The sequence below is a fragment of the Lepisma saccharinum genome, chromosome 7, assembly GCF_977018435.1.
Source record: "Lepisma saccharinum chromosome 7, izLepSacc3.1, whole genome shotgun sequence".
In the NCBI taxonomy this organism is placed as follows: domain Eukaryota; kingdom Metazoa; phylum Arthropoda; class Insecta; order Zygentoma; family Lepismatidae; genus Lepisma; species Lepisma saccharinum.
In genome coordinates, this window is record NC_139235.1 from 9,114,079 (window position 1) to 9,136,995 (window position 22,917).

Consider the following 22,917-nt stretch of genomic DNA (forward strand, 5'->3'; position numbering starts at 1 on the left):
AATTAATAATAATATTTTTTAATTAAGTAATTTATTTTTACTTTTATTAACATTACAAATATGTATATCGTATAATATACACATTGTGGGGGAGGGGGTTTGAAGATTAAGAACTTTCTCCCTCCCACCAGTTTTCAATGATTTCGCACCCTGAGCGTAAGTTATATTTTCTAATTGATTTCAAAAGTTACACTGATTTCATCAAATGTTGATGTGATTATTCAATTAATGCAAAATGTTTATTAATTAGGGGTGGTGGACCCGTTAAATCCTTGTGCATAAGTAGCTTTTTCTGATCCACCCACAGCAGATGATATCAGCAAACAAATTATCTCAAACTATTTCAGGGACGGGTCTGGTTTAAAATTATGGCCATGCATCGTCAGCTTTCCCTAATCTCCCCTTCCGCAAGGCAGAGTTTCAATATTCTTGTAGCAATTCGCTTGCTTCTTGGAATGCTGCAGTAAAAGCGATGCATTAAAAAGACTTATGGCCTTTTCACATGTCAAAGCAATCTGCCACGATTAAGCAGAAAGGGTCCAGCGTGGAGGTTTCGCCATCCTTGCCAGAAGGAATTAATGGAGATAGTCTAGTTGAGAACCAGTGTTGCCATAATCTGAGGGCAAGATTTCCCTTCACAAGAGGCAAAATTTCCCTTTCCATGGGACAAATTTCAATTTTTCCCTTCGTCTAAGGCAATCAATAATAATAATCATAACAATTAGTTGTTAGCAGTTGTTAGCAGAAGAAGCATTCTCGTAGGTCCGCAGGCCTCCGTCAGGTTACAACACCGCGCTACGACGCCAGTGGTCCCGGGTTCGAATCCCGGCCTACCATGGGTGTTATTTTTAATTTGACTTAAAGTTTTGGGTGCATAGGCTAATTTGCACCCGTCACGTTACACGGGGTCCACCTTATCATAACAAATAACATAACTGTAGTGTCGCATAATAAAATCTTAAAATATTCTGACTGGTTAAAAGCTGAGGCTGTAAAGGGGCACTCAGCACACACAAGGACAAAAATAGAACAACACACAGAATTATATTGGTCCCTGGACCAGTCGCCAGAGCCTCGTTCCTCTGCAAGAAGCAGTCCAGGGTGTACTACGTGGAAGTTATTGATTGATTGATTTGCTTTATTTTACTTAGCTTTTTATGCCGGTTTGGCTAATTTGCGAAGATGAGAATGAGTGATGACATGATAAACTTGATGAATGAACACTCACAAACATCCATGCCCAGGTCCGGATTCGAACCCGGGACTCCTGGCGTCGTAGCGTACTCCGTCACGGGGACCGGCACGTGGAAGTGTGGTTGACAATTGGGTGTACTACGTGGAACCCATGGGTGTTATTTTTGAGCATCCTTCATCAATTTCATCTTATCATCCTCATCTTCGCGATTAGCCAAAGTGGCACAAATTCGAAGTAAAAAAAATCAATAAATTCTCGTTGGCCCGTGGTCATACGCATGAAAAATGTTAAATACATTCCCTCGCCACCAAGCCAGATGTCTTACATTCGAACCCTGGTCATCCATGCATGCACAATTGTGTTTGTTACATCAGATATTTCATAAGTTCATCATTTATACTCATCGCCGCTTTGTATCAAAGATGTAGGCTTCGCAACTTCTTATTTGACAGCCCCGAAGTCCTGCATTTGTAAATTTTGTAACACAGGACTCTAGAATCAACAAAAAGTCGCTAACTATGAGATAGGTCATTGAACTGAATCAAAAACTCTGTCGTGTAAGATTTACATTGTCGCATTTCCATCAAGTTAGGGTTGATGTAAAAATAATGTTTCGGCTTGTGTTTTCGGAATAATTTACTATAGTACATCTCATTAAATATATTTCTTGTTATGTATCATTTTAAAGCTTATTTATTGCTTATTGTATCTGCCTAAAAATAAATTTTCTAACGCTTTCTATCTCGATTATAGGCTATTTACAATGACACTGCCAAAGCAAGACATGTGCACCGTTTTGCTTCACGAGTTCAAACTTGGTCGCAGTGCCGCGGAAGCAACTCGAAATGCCACTAAAATGTCGGGTGAGGGAGGAGTTTGAGCTTACAGTACGCAGGTGGTTCGAAATATTCCGTACTGGTGACATGAGTATCTAAGATTAGGAGGGTCGTGGGTGTCCAATGGAAGTTGACAACTAACAAGGCGATAATCGAAGCTGACCCGCTCATAACAACACGAGATGCTCCAGAAGAACTCAGCGTTAATGAATCGATTATTGTTCATAATTTGGGGCAAATTGGAAAGGTGAAAAAACATAAGTGTGTACCTCATGAATTGTACGAGAACCGAAGTGTTTTGAAGTGCTCTCTGCGCTCCTTTAACGACCCATTTCTCGAACTTGCGACAGGTGACGAAAAGTGGGCACTATTATAGGTACAGTGTTGCCAAACCTGGTGTGCATAAAATAGCTAAATTTCACCTTAAATGGAGTTAAAACTGACTTTGAAGGAGCTAGATTTACGAAGTGTATCCTAGAGTAATGTTAGTTGTCAAAGGGGTGTGGCGCTGCTATTATCGTTAACTCTAAATTGATGACAATTTATTCTTAGTTTTCACCATCTAGATCTGGCGGCATCACCCATCTCATGGTCGTACGAAATCGAAAATAAAGAATTCCCTGATATCAATATTCTGCAAATTTCACGTCAATACGGCGCTATAAAAAAGTAGCTGGGGATATAAGAGGGAATGGGGCGATGCAACCAATATAACAATATCACGTCACGTGCAAAATGTATAATCATGGCAAAAGTTGGTCTATGTGGGCCGGAACCAGTGATGGTATCATAGTGAGGCAAGGGGCGGGCGCCCCAGTTCACAGCCAAACGGGTGACGAAATAGCCAGATCTGGCTCCAAGAGAGCTAAGTTGGCAACACTGTATAGGTACTACAATCGACGTTCAGCACAATGGTTGGACCACGCCGAAGCTCTTAAACACTTACCAAAGCCGAAATTGCATCAAGAGAAAATCATGGTGACTGTTTGGTGGTCTGCTGGTGGATCATCCACTACAACGTTCTGAATCTCGGTGAAACCATCACAGCAGAGAAGTATTGTCAAGAATTCGATGAAATTCACCGGAAACGTCAGCACCTGTATCCGGCATTGGTCAACAGAAAAGGTCCAATCCATCTTCACGTAACGCTCTCCACCAGTGAACAAGTGCGAGGAAACGGGATTGGGTAAAGCGGGAAAAGAGACTGCAGCTACCAACAGTTTGTAGTTGCGTGTGTTGCTTCGCTCTGCCCACTCGCTTTCTCCTCTTCTCTACCGTTATGCGCGGCCTTGCTCCAGAGATTCCCGGGATAGAGTATAGGTACACGTAGGACCAAAAGTGTGTCAATTGACACAATATGTTGACTCCGATTGTTCATAAACTAGTGATTTTTTTTTCACACATTCCCCTGCCCCCGCAATAACCCCAGTAACACCCTCCCAAACTTTTCACTAATGGCCAATTTATGGCTATTTTGTGCTATATATTTATTTGCACTCTCTAAAATCGACCTTACAACCCTTTCCCAGATGGAAAATTCTTGATTGATGAACCCTTGATAATGCATCAGTTGAAAAAAAACAACTATCATTTCAAGGAAACCAAAATGAAGAGACCTTAGCACCTAAATAATCAACTCCGGGTTGAGAGAACGAAAGAAAGTCTCTGCGCAAGCAGTGACTTGAGAGGTAGTGGTGTTTATCTCAATACAGTTTCTTTCTTTATACAGGGTGAGTCAAAAGTCCCTGACCATCCCTTATAAAATGAATGGGAGTGTAGATTGCAGCAATTGGTCATGGTAGTAATATGTTAGGCCTAGGGGGAAACTTTTTGGTGCATGTCATGACAATGTCCGCCATATTGGTGACCGCCATCTTGGATCCAACTTCATTTCTTTAAATGGGAAGGGGGGCATGTGGGGTATGGTTTTGGGCTAGAATTTCACCAGGAATTCAGTGGTGAAGTCAGATTTATGAAAATTTAATGATAAGGAAGTTATGTGCATATGAAAGTTGCACAATGAAAGGTACACAATATGTTTAATATGCTGTCCTTCTGGATACCTCTGTTTGTACATTCACCGGCAATAAAAGTGAGACACCTAGATCCTGAAATGGTCGCTTCCCTGGAAGGCGTTGTGTGTGTTGCCTAACTCTACGGCGATATGTGGATTTTAATAGGATATTTTCAATGGCAACTTCTACCACAGCAGTAGAGGTAGGCAACACACATAACATGTTGTGGGAAGCGAGCATTTCAGGATCTAGGTGTCCCATTTCTATTGCCGCTGACTGTACATACATACATTCTATATACATAGCCACACTGAACACTATCACTATCTCTTGTATTGTAGGAAGTCATTGAATCCCCTCTGCCAAACACTCAACAGAATGGAAATGTCCAAATGCCACACTGGTTATACATAGTATTTTGAACATCTGGCTCATAGATATAATTAACTAATTGACACAATTTTAAAGATATCCACTGCACATTTCACCGTGCCATTGAGGCACGTGTGGGAAGCAGAGGTAGAGTTCTACATATTCTCAATCTCCTTCGAAAAGATTCCCACAAGAGTTCAACCAGCCCGGGAATCGAACCCGTGTCCCACGCGCGGCAGTCTATAACCAAATGCAGTGGCTTTATAAAATAATTGTTACGTTGGTTTGCCACTAGATGGCCCTGGTTATGTTCTGTTTTAGGCTAAGTTCTCTGCCAAAATTTTCTATCTAAAAATGGATCTTGCCCCAAAACATTTTTTTTCGACATTTTCCTTGAAATTTTCGATTTTTCATCTACAGATACTCCTTATACGAGGTAAGAAATACATAATTTTGATGATCGATCACTTTTTCATAGTTTTTTTAGACGTATGAAATACCATACGCTGGGCATTGAGGGTGACAAATACACATTACTGCCCAGAGTATGATATATCAAACGTTACAGGCTTTTAGAATAGTTCTGTTGACTGTAGGACACACTGAGATTTTTTGTTCATAAAACACAAATAAATATATTGATTTTAATTGTTGTATTATGATTACAAAACAACATCAATGTTAGAATTTGACACGTTATCATGTGAAAACAATATTATAGGCTTTCTGCTGTTTGGAAGGAATACTGAAATGATAGTTCAGCAGCTTCAATGAGCAAAATACAAAATGCACTTTAGGGGGTAATCCAACTACACTTTACACACACTGTGCATATTTGCCGCACTGCCCACACCTATGCTCACTATGCTCGTCATGAACAAGATGATCTCTGCCTTAACTGCTCCTATCTCAATGTGTGTGTGTGTGTGTGTGTGTGTGTATAGAGAGAGATAGATGTGTGTATGTGTGTGTGTATATATATATATATATATATATTGCAAAATCCATTTTACTAATTCTGTGATTACACTCACTGTCACTTCCTGCATCTCACTATCAGCACAATAATTGATTTATGTGGTATATTTTTGGTCGCATTTCTGCCAATTTTGGCTAATGGCGAAGATGAGTATGATATGATGAAATTGAAGGGACAACTCACAAAGAACAAACATGGCCATGCCGGGATTCGAACCCAGTACCTATGGTGTCGTAGAGCATTGTGCTAACCACTCTGACGTGGAAGCCAGCACAGCACCATCAATTGCACCAGAAAACAGAATCACTAACTTCTAAGACCCATCCAAGTCTAATATAGAACCATTCTTTTCCTCTATCACATACAGAATAATGCAAGTGACAAGCCGTGGTAGTGGTACTCGTAAATGCCCAGTGTATGAAATATACGCTCTTATCAAACATCTCCTGGAGCATATGTACATACATAACTGAACATAAGACATGGTTTATAATATAGCTTCAACACATATGAAAGAGTAAAATGAATTATCTTTACCTAAAACAAAAATCGTTCATAAAGAGAATAAATATCAATCATAGATGATGTATATTTTTGAAGAGAAATCGCTATGCTATTTTACAACTTCTCTAATCAAGCAAATGAGTGAAGAATGCAACAAAGAATGGTCGGTTACATTTCTCTAGGATGTCTTCTGGTATTTGGGCACGTAGGTGAACAAAAGAAACACCACAATGCACAAATATTTAAAAATAATTCAACAACATTGTTTAGCGTATGAAATATCATACGCTGGGCATTAATGGGTTAAATTGAAATGAAGGGAAAATACTTTATGTTAAATAAAGCCAACTGGATGTTGTTGGGATATTAAATGCATAGTACAGAATCATTATGTAAAGATTTAATGGTCATTTTGTTTCTCCGGCAGGGGTCCTATGTTCGAATCCCGCCCTGGGCATGGATGTTTGTGAGTGTTCATTCATCAATTTATATCATCACTCATCCCTCTTAGCAAAGTAGCCAAAATTGGCACAAAAGCGAAGTAAAATAAATCAAATCAATCAATTAATCTATTATAATCTTGTTTATGGAATACAGGTACGTCAGTTACTGATTGTCATTTGGATTTTATGTTTTCTATTCACACTGTCTGTTATCTACAGCCCGTCAGGCAAAATGTCAAGTAAACCTAATAGTATTAACTTAGTCCTTGGCCTTCCCGATGGCGCAGTGGTAGCGTCGTCGCTTTGTAATCAAGGGGTCCCGGGTTCGATTCCCGGTGGAGGCACATAGTGGTTCGGATCCAACTTTAAACTGTAGGTTCAGTCCCGATTAGCCTTACTGTGCATAAAGTGGACTCAAAACAACAAATTAATGAACTTAGTCCTTATGTATTTTTTATAAAACCTACAATTTTACGGCTTAAGTCTTAAACCTTTTATTCTACTGTCTAATTGAGTTAATTTCTCTGCTTGGTTATAGGACCGACTTTAGTTGTAGTCCTTTAAAGGAATATTTCTAAAATTAGATAGCACTAAAGGTCATACAATTAGAAGCTGGTCACACGCCTTGCCGACTGGACCACCGTGGCTGTTGTCACAATTTCAGGACCCAAAGAGCCCTACAAATAAGTAACCTAAAATAGTTGGCAACACTGTCAAGATCACAGCGATGGCACCTAGGTCGTAATTTCCGCATGAAACATCCTCTTGGAGGTCTGCCGCGAACAGACGCCTCCTTCGGAAAACAAACACAGACTCTTCTGCCACATTCCTGAAGAAAATGTGCCACACTGAATGATTCCACGGCAATTGGCACATACACGCTCCGGGGATGAAAGAGAAAATAGGTAGACCATCTTTCGCAAAGTGGCAACGTGTGCATGTTGCCCATGACCACGAGAGTGGAGGACTCCACCAGAAAGGATTCTTTCTGCTCGAGATTTTGGTCAATGCACACGAGCTGATATCTGGCGAAGTGGCGTACCCAAGGGGGCGGGGGGGGAGTTGTGGGGTCATAACCCCCCTTTTTAGCCCAGTATTCCTAAAAAATAAGAATGTCAAATGGAGGAAAAGATGGCAAAATGACAACTGACTACTAAAAAAAGATATAAGTAACCAACTCTGCCTTTCGAATAATCTTCGAACGCCACTGATCTGGCGCAGCGATTTTCACCCCGTTGCCAACCTCAAACCTAGCCACGGCATTAGTTTCTCGTTAGTTTTCGATGGTTCTGAAAATCATTTTGTTAGTTCCGCAAATATAATGATTAAGGAAATAAATTGTCTGGGCCAACTTCATTATGCAGCGCACTACGACACCAGGATTCTAGGGTTCGAATCCAAGCTTGGGCACGGGTGTTCTTTACGAGTGTCCCTTCATCAATTTCATTGTAAGGTAGGGGGCCCAAATATTGTCCCCTAGTCACTTTTGTACCTGGAAACCATATCAAATGACGTAAGAGCTTAAAAATTTTATACAACCTTGGTCAACTATCTCTTTACCTGGAAACCAAGCCAAAGCGCTTGCATAATCTATTGTTAGTATCAAAACAAATTAATTTAATAAGTACTCACATATAGCAAAATTAAAAATAGCGTGCTAATTTCGTCCTCCCAAATAAGATCGAAAAGAAAGAGGGTAATAATGATTTGCCAAGGTATTCATGTTAGGGCCATTCCACGCCAAATCAACAAAAAAAAGGTGTCATTTCTGACCCGACCATCTCGAATTTTTCTGAAACTCTTCTATTTGGTAGTCTTCATGAAGATATGAAATCCTGAGAAATTGTAGCTTCCTGTGTGGCGTAGTTATGGAGTTTTGGGGGCTTCAAAATATAAAAAATTGTAGATTTTTAGTCTGGATAATTTCTCTTACCCTAATTGACGTACAGAGCTGGTTGTAGTTGGGTTTGAAAGGACATGAAATAAGCTTTCCAATGGTGTATCACATCACTATATTTAGAATAAAATATTTTCAAGGTCATCCACTTTGGCTTTGGACCTTGAACTTTTGAAGATGCATGTCTGGGATTTCCTTCGAACTGAAATATATTGTTATCACAAGGTTAAACTATAACATAACTGAATTTGAAGTTGGGACGATTATGGGATAATTAAAACAATTTAATTAGTATCGGTGTATTTTTTCAGCCTGTCATTTCTAGTGGGAGTTTAAAACACTGCACTATTGCATTGCAGACTTGCCAATGTGCAATATTTCTGCAACTACAAAGTGAAGAATGTGTGCAGGAGTCTTGTTTGAAACAAGTGTGGTAGAATGTTGAATAGATAGTGTGTTTAGTGTGACAGTTTTAATTTGAGAGGATTTTTTTTTAAAAAAAAAAAAATAAGATACCTTGATCATCAGCATCATGGCATCATCCAGATTAGAAAGCCTTGAAGATTTTGAGATCCGTGGAAACCTTGACAGTCCATATTTTGAAATTAACACCAAAGCAGGAACAAACAGTGGATATCCACAGACAGATCAACACTTGAAACATCAATGAGGCCTGCAGAATTCATAGAAATTCTAGTCGAAAAAATTCGTACCTGATCGGAAATTCTTTCATGCCAACAAGCTTAATTTCTCAAGCATTGAAAAGAAACAGTTCTTGATAGGCACTACATTGTACTTTATGATTCTGTAGAAAATTACTCCTGTGTGTTGCAAGATGCCTCACAAGGTTTTCACTGGAATAATGGTCAAACAACAACAATACATCCATTCACTATTTATTATTCTTATTATTATTATGGAAATCCCAATTCTTTGACGGTCATAACTGAAAATTTGGTTACGGTGATTTACAAATTAACTTTCTTCAACCTCATGGACCATCAGGATCATTTTTATGTCCACATTTGGTCCAACTGGACATTTGTTGGGTCCCAACGTGCAATGTTCTAACAAAAGTGGACCGTTCCACTTCTACAAGAAGAACGTACACTTTAACAACGGACGAAATCCAGCTTGCCATGCAAGGACTGAATGAATGAATACTAAAGAACAACCTGTGAACTATGGTGCACGTAAGTTATTTCTCAGGAAACAAAAACATTCTTGTGCATTTTCACTACTGTAGATATTATTCTTAAATGTAAATAACAACAGTGTTGAAAACTACCACTAGAAATGACCGACTTAAAAAAAATACACTTACTAATTAAATTGTTTTTCTTTAATTATCCCATAATCGTCCCAACTTCAAATTCAGTTATGTTATAGTTTAACCTTGTGATAACAATATATTTCAGTTCCAAGGAAATCCCAGACATGCATCTTCAAAAGTTCAAGGTCCAAAGTCAAAGTGGATGACCTTGAAAATATTTTATTCTAAATATAGTGATGTGATACACCATTGGAAAGCTTATTTCATGTCCTTTCAAACAAGACTACAACCAGCTCTCTACGTCAATTAGGGTAATTATCCATGAAAGTTTCGGGTGCAGTCTAAAAATCGACAATTTTTTGTATTTTGAAGCCCCCAAAACCCCATAACTACGCCACACAGGAAGCTACAATTTCTCAGGATTTCATATCTTCATGAAGAATACCAAATAGTAGAGTTTCAGAAAATTCTGAGATGGTCGGGTTGTGGACTTTGTTCATTTGGCATGGAATGACCCGTTACTTTCAAAAGGTCATTACAAAAGTGAACATAATGAATATAGTTAGTCGAATATAGCAAACTGAAAACATGAATTTAGCACAAGTCAGAAACAATATTATGTTTAGTTGAAAATATATTTGCAAGATGAGCGTATATTCTTCCAAGCAAGTATAACAACAGATTTTGGTGCCGGAGTATGTTTCGTGGAACCATATGAAACATTTGTGGAGCGGATCCCGTAGACGAAATTAGGAACATGAAGGGGGATGAAATCAGGAACAACCCTCAATCTAACATGGCGGTTCCTACCTTTTCAACAAGTGACCTTGACGGAACGCAACGCACACACCCTCCTATATTGATAATGTGCCTACGCCAATGACATGCAGCGAATATAAAACCTACACTCACACTGGACGTAAATTACTGCTAACAATGATATTGCAAGGACTCGCCTGTTCACGAAACCGAAATTTCTCCTTAACACCGGACCATAAATTGTCTTGAGCCCAAATTTTCACAGCACCCAATCCTGGAGTGCCGGCGCTGATCGTGCTTCTAGCTACAGGGCCGAGGTACCGAGGGGGACAAAATTGGGCGCGGGGAGAAAATTCGGGTCCCCTACCTTATCATCACTCATCCTCATCGTCGCGAATAGCCAAAAGGGGCAGAAAGCGAAGTAAAATAAACCAAATCGATCAATGAATCAACCAACTTCATTAAAAACAATCTTATTTAATTTTGAAAAAAAAAATTAATTATTTTCCAACTGTGAAATTGGTACAACCCATTTTTCGATTTCAAACCTAAAAGTCTCCACATCGGTTGATTTTTATTCGTTTTCGTTTGTTTTGATAACATTTTTGTTAGTTCTCAAAATGTATCCAAATTCCCCTGCGGGGCCTGCAGGTTCCTTATCGGGGACACTGCTTATCACCCACTGTGTTAATAACACGAAAATGTTTCCCGTGTGATAGCAAAACCCCTCCGTTCAATTCCATCTATCTCTGTCACCTAACTACATGTCAATGGTTCCAGTTTCATTTCTCCGTGGTTCGTGTCCGGTCTGATCCCCGTGGACAGTTGGAAACAACTTGACACATGCTAATACGATGTATAAAAAAAGACACAGTGTACTTACACTCCTCCTCTCGATGGTTGACGGGAATGTTTGGTGCTCTCGGAAGGGGCCGGTACTTGCACTGAAATGAAAAGATAGGATTATTAGAAGAAATGCACAAATGTTATCAAACAAATTGGCCATCACCATGATCATCTAATCAAAAACAAGTATAATATGAGGAAGAGTCAAATGAAGAATCTTACGTTTTAAAATTTTCTATCTGATTTCTACATATATGGTTTCACAAGTTTTTCTGAATTTTAGCACAGACTCACTGCTGATCTACATGTATTTTCAAGTCTGAGTTTTCTCTGCACCTAAAGAAGAATATTGTTTGGGATATGTGGTCACTTTATGAGCCCCTGCGAAGGTCTTTCCAACCATCTGCTTGCAAACCGAGGTCATTGTCAAAGTTTCTTCTTCTCAGAGCAGTTGTTTATTGCATTCTTGCTTTTGATAGGATACATAATTACGTTATATGACATAACCAAGTACTAAAGCTTTTTAAAAAAATCAAATTTGAAGGTCAGCATTTTTACGTGCAATGGAAATACTATATCAGAACATTCAAAACGGGAGGCGTAGTTTGCTGGCAGCCATTTTAAATTTTTCGGTGCAGACATGGAGATATTCTTAGGACTACTAGAATGTTATTGATGGCCAATTATTCTAACCCACTTCTTCACCAATCTTTACCTTTTTTCAAAGTAGAAAACGTAAAATCGCTCTGCTAGAAGAAAAGCTACAGTTTTGTCTCTATCTGAGTCGCTGAACGGTTGAATCCAGCAATGTAAGCACTGGGTGGGCTCGAGCCCTCCCGCGATATAATCTTAGCTCATTTTCTTCTGCTCATCCAAACGGCACTTTTTAAAAAAGCTACGTTCCTGCAACGACCTTATACTCGTAAGAATTCTGTGACAGAAGTGAAATTATATGTGTGAAAGATATGTATAATGTTAGTTCTACAGTCATTTTCCGGGGGAAATGCCGTGGCTTCCACTGACTCTCCTTCCGGACGCCCATGTAAAGACAAAGAGATGAGGATGGAGATAAAAAGAACGAGACAGAAATGGAGAGGAAAGTAAACAGAGAAAGAAAGAGTCTACCACAAGCACAAAGAGAGACAGAAAGAAATGAAAGGAAATAAATTAGGAGAGACGTATAGAAAGACAGAGAAGCAGAATTAAAGAAAGATATAAAGGGAATGAAGGAAGCGAGAGAAAGAAAACAGAATACTACCTTGCTAAGCAAAATTCTAGTTACTAAAACGTCGCCTTCTACAGTTCCTTAATAAACGCAACACACTATCAAAAGAACAACATGGATTTATTGAAAATAAAAGCACAGCAAGTGCAACACATACATTAATCGAAAACATCTTGCAAGGTATAAACGATAAAAAATTAGTTCTCGGAATATTTTACGACTTGACAAAAACCTTTGATTTAGTAAACCAATTTCTAAAATTGAACACTATGGGATAAGGGGTAACGCGCTTGAAGTTATGAAATCACACGTATCAAACAGAATGCAATGTGTTGAAATTAGCCACGAAAGAGAAGGAAACGTAAGAAAATACAAATCCACTCTAAAGACATTAAAATATGGAGTTCCCCAAGGATCAATATTAGGTTCAGTACTTTTTCATTTGCACATAAATGATTTACCATTAAATATACAGAATACAAAGATTTTGTTGTACGCAGACGATACTAGCGCAATAATAAAGGGAAATGATGTGAACGAGTTAGAAGCCAACATTGAAAGTACAATGGAAGAAATGAAATCTTGGTTTGACAGTAAAAATTACTATTGAATGAACAGAAAACAAATTACGTGCTATTTCACACTAAACAAAACAATAAAATTAAAGATGTATAAAGAATAGCCATCTTCCAGTAATATTAGTTAGCGAAACAAAAAAACAAAATTTTTAGGAGTTACTATAAATGAAAATCTAAATTGGTCAAACCACGTAAAAATACTTGTTAGAATACTAAATTCCAAAATATTTGCACTGAGGATTTTAAAACAAACACTTCAAACAAATTCACTAATTCAGGTATACTATGCAATGTTTCATTCACTAATAAATTATGCAATAGAATTTTGGGAAAACTCGCCGGCAAATTTAGAAGCATTTAGAAAACAAAAGCAAGGCATTAGGATTATAGCAGGAATAAAGCCTAGGAAACCGTGCAAAACGTTGTTAAAGAAATTCAAAATATTAACCCTCCCTTCACTGTACATATATGAAATGTCATTATATGCGAGAAAAAATATTGCGCTGCGAAGTTCAATAGAATACACATAACACCCGAAATAAACAGCTCTTAAAGCCTTATTACGCCAGGCTAACATTAGTTCAAGAAGGGCCCCCAACAGATGGCAATTAAAATATTCAACCATTTACCAAATGATATAAAAGCAAATTAAAGAAACAATTAGTTAATCAAGAATATTATAGCGTTAGTAAATATCTAGATTGTAAATTATAGAAATTTTTTAATTATATATTTTTTTATATGAACTGTACTGAACCCTCCAAATACCAATGCACATGGTTTATATGGAGTAATAAAATTGAAAAAAAAACATGGAAAAAGAGAGAGAATTAAAGGGAGACAATGAAATATAAAGAAATAGGGAGACCTGGCAATATTGTGCCTACCCTTGAATCCACCAGAGTGGAAATCTCTTTCAACGACTCGAATCGAATGTCAGCTATTTTCCAACCAAACCTACCGTATTATATATTGTTGAGTTGGTGTTTTAAGTCCGCTTTATGCACAATAAGGCTAATCGGGACTGGACCTACAGTTTAAAGAGGGATCCGAACCACTTGGGCTTAATGTGCTTAATGGTTTTTTGAAAGGTACTGGATATTATTTGCTCTAATGTTAGCTATTCGTGTTCAAACCAATTTGTAGCAAATGTTATTTCATAAAGAAGAGAAAGGAAAGGGAGGATAATAAAGCTGGAGAAATTACAGTTCAAGGCGAAGAGTGACTCTTTCGCCCCAGGTGTGCATTCATTTCAATATCGTCGGGATGGGCACTGATACTAATAAAAAACGGTGAACAAGAAAATGTGAGTTTCCCCCATGTGAATGCGTTCCCCAAAGTTGATGCAATATTTGAAAAATGTGATGAATAAAAATTTTCAGAATCCAATGTATTCCTTACGGAGAGAAATTAGCAACTTCAAGTTACGGCTAATCAAATGAAAGTTTCGACTTTTCAATCAAATCTTTAACCTGTCCTCTTTCCGTTTATATGTTTTTCTGTGCCGCCCTAGGTTTGATATTCCAAAGAGAACAAGTTAATTAATACTCCCATCAGCTCGCCGCAGGGAAAGGTCGGTGGGAGAGGAGCAGTTTGGTGTCTTCGCGTCTGGTTGGACATAAACTGTTCCTCCTGCCATTAAGATCGTAAATACCCGTTACCATCTGATTACCGTAATAATCATTATATATCTTTATGCATGACGAAACCTTCAAATTTTCAATCAGAAAAACTTAAATGTTAACGGTAGATTAATGTAAATTTTATGGCATCATCTAACAGTGAGAGAGACATGAGAAGAAAGCACTTTGAATTTGAAAAAAAAAAAATCTTTCATCAATAAGTTTCATGATTTTGAATTCCAGGGGTGTTCGCCATGCAAATATTTTTAAAAACCGTTAAAATTACATTATTTAGGTTAACTATGTAATAGACATGAATACGTTAAAAACTGCCATGGTCATTCTTATTTGCGATAGTTGTATGGCAGTACTTAGTCCGTCATTCCTCCAGCCAGCTGTTTACAGTGCTACTGGATGACAGCGGAAATTATTGGTTTTAGACCGTCGTTTCCCCAATCAACTTTTTATATTGCGGTTGGGATAGCAGCGGAAGTTGATGACCTTAAACAGACTCCAGTCAACAGTTTACAGTTTAGTTGGATGGCAGCGGAAGTTGTTGGTTTTTAGCCGGCCTCCGTGGCGTAGTGGTTAGCACGGCGTGCTACGAATCCCGGCCTTGGTATGGGTGTTCATTGTGAGTGTGACTTCATCAGTTTCATCATCCCACTCACCCTCATCGTCGCGATTAGCCATAACTGTCAGAAAAGCGACGTAAAATAACAAAAATAAAATTTTCTGTTTTACACTCATCTCTTCATTCAAGTTTTTGCAGTGCAATTATATGGCAGCGGAAACTTTCTGTTTTAGATCTGATTTCTTCAATGAACCTTTTAGAGTGCAATTGGATGACAGTGGAAATTGAGGGTCTTAGTACGTCATTCCTCCAGCCAACTTTTTACGCGTACAGTGTGCCTCAAGTTGGAAATCACTGCTGAGTTACTATGGAAGTGAATTTGCTGAGGATTAACAAATGGAACACCTAAGCTGGCTTATCAATAGTCATCAGTTCCAATTTTGCTCGCGAGTATACTTCCCAGCGTTGTTTAGCTAGAACCCTTGTTAAATAGGCCAAGATCAATTACCGTGAAGGCAAAACACGAGGCAAACATCCCGTCGCAAAGTCCAAAGCAAGCACAGGTTCAAAATCTGCAGCTGCACAAACGATCTTATTTCGATCTACCTCAATCTCGAATCCAAAGCGCCCATTGTCCGCCTGCCCCGAAGCCCCTGGCCCTCTCCCAAGATCCTCTCAGCGGCCGTGTCAACAAACAGGAGCTAAATACGAAGAGTTATCGCATTATTACGTCTCTTTCTCCTCTGAATCAGCCAGGGCGTGCTCGATAACTCTTTCACGTCGCGTGCCTTCGAGAAATAACTTGTTCCAGACTTACGGTCCACGCCGCACGAAGACAAAGTGTGTGCAATTGCAAGCTAACTTTTTGGATAAGCGTGGTGCAAGTAATACATAAATCGAGTGCCAAGGTGGGCCATATCCGAAGTGGGGGCTCGTCCGGGATATTCGACGAACAGAGATAGGGCCAATTCTAAGCACGCGAGGGGGCCTGGGGGCGGGGCCTATACCAAAAACTTTAAAGATGAATTTCGGAGGTCTGAAAATACATGGTTTCTGAGCTCTACCGTACGCAGGATTTTTTTTTCGGAGGAGCTGGAATTAACATAGCTGCTTTCTGGGAGTGGTGCGATACACAATACCATTTTCCGTAAATTCATTTTAACCTTAATTCTAAAAGTTACTGAAAGACAAAAATGATAATCGGTGGATCATTTTAAGGTGAGTTTGAATTTACCATCTTCATATTTCCTCGAGTTCATTACTGCTTTCATTTGAAAATTTTAATTTTCTCAAAATTTCAGAGGGAGCTGCAGCCCTATGAGCCCTCTCCTGCGTACGCCAGTGTTTCTGACTCAAGCTCATGTGTCCTGAATAGTCATGATAAATAGTAGCATGATTAAAACGATAAAGTTATATCATGTAATGACTTTCAGTTGTAGCAGTTACTTATCTCCTTACGAAAAATGAAAATCTGACTTTTTATCCTGTGTGTAATATCGTACGGTACACTTGTATATATTGATTTAACACAAACACACAGTATATATGAGAGACACAGGCAGAGGCAGAAAGGGAGAAATACACACATATGATGTGTGTGAATATGAGTCAGTATGTTGCGTTATATTTTTGTTCACTTGCATTTCACTTTTTTTAATAAAAAAAATGATATCGTGTGCTTTTGGGAGTGTTCAAATGATGAAATCAGAAATTCTTAGATATTAGAAAACTTTAATTCATGGGCAAAGTTCAGTCTCTGGCTGCTCTGCTAAAACTTGTACAATGAATCAAACGAACATTTAATACGCGTACTACTGTGATAGACATAAGTATTCAATTACATTTTACTAAGTATTTCAGTAACTAATACAATAAAAATAGCTAAAAAGATGGTCTATTAAGTGTCTGCCTTCACCTTTAAGGAAGTGAATAGTTACTTATGCGACCATAGGCCGGCAAGACGTCATAACTTTGCACACTATTTGTAATTATCCCAATCTAACATTCTCTCTTTGCATAAATTGCACTGCAGACTATGGCTCATCCCTTACCCACAAGCTTATTTTTCTTATGTTGCTAGAAACCTCTCCTCCCCCAAGCCTTGACGGCAATGAAGGGTTGGCTGTCGTCTCTCTCCTGGCAGTCAAAATATTTAGACTCCGCTCGTCTGCGCCAGATGTTCAGCATCCAGCATCTACAGCGCACAACTGCAACACTTAGCAACATCTTAGAGACGATCCAGAAAGTTCATTACATGTACCACGTTTTCATGTTAGCGAGCAACTTAGTCCAAAAGTCATAGTATGTTTTATAGGAAAACCTATGGCAGAAATTATAATTCAGAACGGAAATGCTCATGATTATGTAATAAGGGGGGGGGATCAAAACTAAACATGTGAACTTTCCGAAACATCTTTTGCCTTTATGCCAACTGTAACAACTTCAAAAATCAACTCAAGAGGGTTCAATTAGATGAGCAATATTTATTCAAGCACTTACGACTTGCAGCTAATATCAATAAATGGGAAAATTCACTACAATCGAATGTGAAAATTCTCGACAATCAAATGTGGGAAATCTCGACAAGAAAATACGAAGATTCTCAGCAAAAAATGGGAAGATTCACGAATCAAATATGAAGATTCACGAATCAAATATGAAGATTCATGATTCTGGACAATCAAATACGAAGATTCTCGACAATAAAACACTAATATTCTCGACAATCTATAACGAATATTCTCGACAATCAAATACGAAGACACTCAGCAATAAAAGGGTAGAATCACAACAATGAAATACGAAGATTCTGGACAATAAAATACGAATATTCTCGCCAATCAAATACGAATATTCTCGACAATCAAATACGAAAATTCTCGTCAATCAAATACGAAGACACTCAGCAATAACAGGGTAGAATCACGACAATCAAATACGAATATTCTCGACAATCAAATACGAAGACACTCGGCAATAAAAGGAGAGAATTACAACAATGAAATACGAAGATTCTGGACAATAAAATACGAATATTCTCGCCAATCAAATACGAATATTCTCGACAATCAAATACGAAAATTCTCGTCAATCAAATACGAAGACACTCAGCAATAAAAGGGTAGAATCACAACAATGAAATACGAAGATTCTGGACTATAAAATACGAATATTCTCGACAATCAAATACGAAGACACTCAGCAATAAAAGGTTAGAATCACGACAATCAAATACAAAGATTCTGGACAATAAAATACGAATATTCTCGAAAATCAAGTACGAATATTCTCAACAGTCAAATATGAATGTTCTCAACAATCAAATACGAAGACACTCAGCAATAAAAAGGTAGAATCACGACAATCAAATACGAATATTCTCGATAATCAAATACGAAGACACTCAGCAATAAAAGGGGAGAATCACAACAATGAAATACTAAGATTCTGGACAATAAAATAAGAATATTCTCGAAAATCAAGTACGAATATTCTCGAGAATCAAATACGAATATTCTCGACAATCTAATACGAAGACACTCAGCAATAAAAGGGGAGAATCACGACAATCAAATACGAAGATTCTGGACAATAAAATACGAATATTCTCGAAATTCAAGTACGAATATTCTCGACAATCAAATACGAAGACACTCAGCAATAAAAGGGTAGAATCACAACAATGAAATACGAAGAGTCTGGACAATAAAATACGAATATTCTCGACAATCAAATACGAAGACAGTCAGCAATAAAAGGGGAGAATCACGACAATCAAATACATAGATTCTGGACAATAAAATACGAATATTCTCGAAAATCAAGTACGAATATTCTCAACAATCAAATACGAATGTTCTCAACAATCAAATACGAAGACACTCAGCAATAAAAGGGGAGAATCACGACAATCAAATACATAGATTCTGGACAATCAAATATAAAGACTCTGGACAATCAAATACAAAGATTCTGGACAATCAAGAACTAAGATTCTGGACAATCAAGAACAAAGATTCTAGACAATCAAATATAAGATTCTCTACAATGAAATATAGAGATTCTCGACAATCAAATATAGAGATTGTCGACAATCAAATATAGAGATTCTCGATAATCAGATATAGAGATTCTCGACAATCAAATATTGAGATTCTCGACAATCAAATATAGAGATTGTCGACAATCAAATATAGAGATTCTCAACAATCAAAAATAGAGATTCTCGACAATCAAATATAGAGATTCTCGACAATCAAAATAGAGATTCTCGACAATCAAATATTGAGATTCTCGACAATCAAATAGAGATTGTCGACAATCAAATATAGAGATTATCGACAATCAAATATAGAGATTCTCGACAATCAAATATAGAGATTCTCGACAATCAAATATAGAGATTATCGACAATCAAATATAGAGATTCTCAACAATCAAAAATAGAGATTCTCGACAATCAAATATAGAGATTCTCGACAATCAAAATAGAGATTCTCGACAATCAAATATTGAGATTCTCGACAATCAAATAGAGATTGTCGACAATCAAATATAGAGATTATCGACAATCAAATATAGAGATTCTCGACAATCAAATATAGAGATTCTCGACAATCAAATATAGAGATTATCGACAATCAAATATAGAGATTCTCAACAATCAAAAATAGAGATTCTCGACAATCAAATATAGAGATTCTCGACAATCAAAATAGAGATTCTCGACAATCAAATATTGAGATTCTCGACAATCAAATAGAGATTGTCGACAATCAAATATAGAGATTATCGACAATCAAATATAGAGATTCTCGACAATCAAATATAGAGATTATGGACAATCAAATATAGAGATTGTCGACAATCAAATATAGAGATTATCGACAATCAAATATAGAGATTATCGACAATCAAATATAGAGATTCTCGAAAATCAAATATAGAGATTCTCGAAAATTAAATATAGAGATTCTCGACAATGAAATTCGGAGACTAAACTAAACTTCTCACCAGCTCTCGAGAGACCGAGGCCTGTCAAGCTGCTTTTACATTGGGTGACACGTGGTTAGTGCACCTAGTTTCATTACTGCTGTTTATTGACTTTCGAGACCGGAATGCAATACTTCTATTCAAGTAACTCCTTATTGACCTCACTGCGCTGGATCAACACTGAAATTTTGGAGGCTCCCACCGGGAATCGAACCCAAGATCGTTCGCACCAAAGGCGAGAGCACTAACCACTCTACTTTGTTACGTCCGTGGCGGAGTGGTTAGCTCTACGAACCCAGGGGTCCCTGATTCTATTGGCGGCCTAGAACTGGGTCTTCTTTGCGAGTGCTCCTTCATCAATTATATTACATCATCATTCATCTTCTGGATTATCCATAAATGGCAGAAAAGAGACACAAAATTGCAAGAATCAAATCAAATCAAATCAAACCACTTGGTTACGCGGGAGCCCAATGTGGAGGTTCTGGACAATTAAATCAAATACGGCGAGTAAGGACAATCAAATATGGAGTCTCTGGACAATCAAATATGGAAACTCTGGACAATCAAACAGAGATTATGATTATCCAACATCCGGTTTCTGACCAAGCAAATACTCAATCAGATAACATGATTGTAAACAGTCAAGTACCAAAAATCTGAACAATTGCATTATGGATGTGCCCCAAAGGAAGAATTTTAATTAACACACCGAATCAAGCCTCCTACAAGGGAGGCTCAAATGAACATCTTAAAAGTCAGATAAAAATTATATAACAGACTGTATCCAGGTCAAATTTACATCAGGTATCAACTGTTATTTACAAAACAACCTCAAGGGTGCAACACTGATCAAGTAATCTTCACAAAACCATTTTCGTCATTTTTAAAGATGGCGCTACCTTCACACACTTTCATCAGTGAAGAGCAGTGGTTACTTGCCCTATGGAAGCCTAAAACTTATAGAAATTATCTGACATATGAAAATTCAACATCTCTATGCATGATTGCCAAGCCAGCAAGTTTCCGAATGTAGCAAGAAGTACGACAATGGCTTCAGTTCGCAGACAGATGTATGGAAGGACCTTCGCAATGGGTCTTAAGTGACTGCGGGTGCATTCTTCCTGAGATATACAGGCACTAATTCAATACTTGAAAATATACATGGATCAGCAATGGATATGTACTACGAGTAAAATGCAGTAACTATACATGCAGAATTTGAATTGTGAATTTAAAATTTTGGGTGCGTCAGCACTTAGGCTATCTTGCACCCGTCACGTCTACATGCAGAAATCTACTACATAAAAACGAAAACAAATTAAGGTTTCAATTTGACTGTCCCTCCTACAAGACGTTGTTTATCCGCCACTGGACGGTATAATGATCGCGGCTGCTAACTACTTCCTTTCTTCTGCATTTTTCTCGAACAATTCATCCGGTACGTCGTTTTCACACGTTCCCCTCCCCCTGGCAGAGGGCCAATCCTCGGAAGCAGCTCCAGGCACATGTTTACCCGAGAGAGAGAGAGATTTCGAATTCCTAGCGACGGCTGCATGCAATCTCGCTCATCCCTGAAGTTGGTCGTCACAGCCGAGAACAGCTCATAACGCCGCTTCATGGTCACTACCAGACAACGGAATTATATGTCAAATACATGTATCTATGTATGAAGCTGAAATCAGTTATATTTTGTATTATCTTTGCGCATCACGACATGTAGACTCGAAAAATTCAGTTTTATTGTCCATATTTGTACATATATTTGGCAACCCTGTAAACCGTGACATCAGCCGTCCGATGTTACTCGGAAGAAACATTAAAGAATGAACGCCCAAAAGTAAAAAAAAAAAATAATAATAATTTTCTGTAGTCTATTCATCCCGTAATCACTTCATTCGCTCAAATTGTATTCGCTAGTGTATTGAACGTTATTTTCCCTAAGTAAATCAGTATGTTATTAAGTTGTTAAAAATATTTATTGCATTTTTTATCAGCATGTCAGCATTTCACGGAGCATTCCGTACGTTTAACATGTGGTGAATCGTCGAATATAATAGATATACAATATTGATGTCATTAATGTTCTTAATTATAATGTGAAAAATAAATTAGGGACGTCGAAGAGGTATAACCATGACATAGAGGCTTCAAACATGTTTACGCAAAAAGCAAATTCCACGATGAGAAAAGTTGTGTGTGCATGAGGCACCACACGCTAAGCTTTTACTTGTATTAAGTAGCTACAAGGATTAAACTAGAACACTCAAACAAGAATTCGGGAAACAATACAAACTCAAATAAACCTCTAAGAGCATAAAACTGCCTAACCTAACAGAAACAGTAGAACACAAAATCACAAATTCCTTTACTGTAACATATCTCTGCAAGAGAAAAACAACGGAAATCTCTAAGTCCTGCAAACTTATCCACTTTCTCGCAGGGAGTGGATAGTCACCAGCACTCGGCATTTAGTTTTTAGCCTTGTACATACATGGGCTATATGTTTATCACATCCACAACTACTTTGTACGTCTTACTTTTTGAACTTTAAGGCCAGTGTGTTAGATATTCCATCATTTAAATATTTAGTTGTTAGATTCGAATATCCTTCCGCAATGCTAGCGAATAAAATAAGGGTAAACTACACATTATTGGAAAGTTCCATACTGCGTATGAAATGCAAAGTTGGCATTGTATTTTCTGCTTATTTCAAGTTAGTTGACCGCAAATTTATATTTCTATTCTTAATGTATGATTTCCACTTACATCGTAATGTCAATCTTCTGTCCAGATTTGGAAAAAGA

At 37.8% G+C, this 22,917-nt stretch overlaps 1 protein-coding gene across 1 annotated transcript in view; it reads right to left on the reverse strand.

Annotated features, from left to right (window-relative positions):
• LOC145989721 (uncharacterized) overlaps window positions 1-22,917 on the reverse strand; it is a 148,277-nt gene that overhangs the window by 79,445 nt on the left and 45,915 nt on the right. Inside the window, exon 2 of the mRNA XM_083124984.1 lies at window positions 11,157-11,217. Coding sequence (XP_082981110.1) covers window positions 11,157-11,217 — 61 coding nt within the window. The remainder of the gene's footprint in view (window positions 1-11,156; window positions 11,218-22,917) is intronic.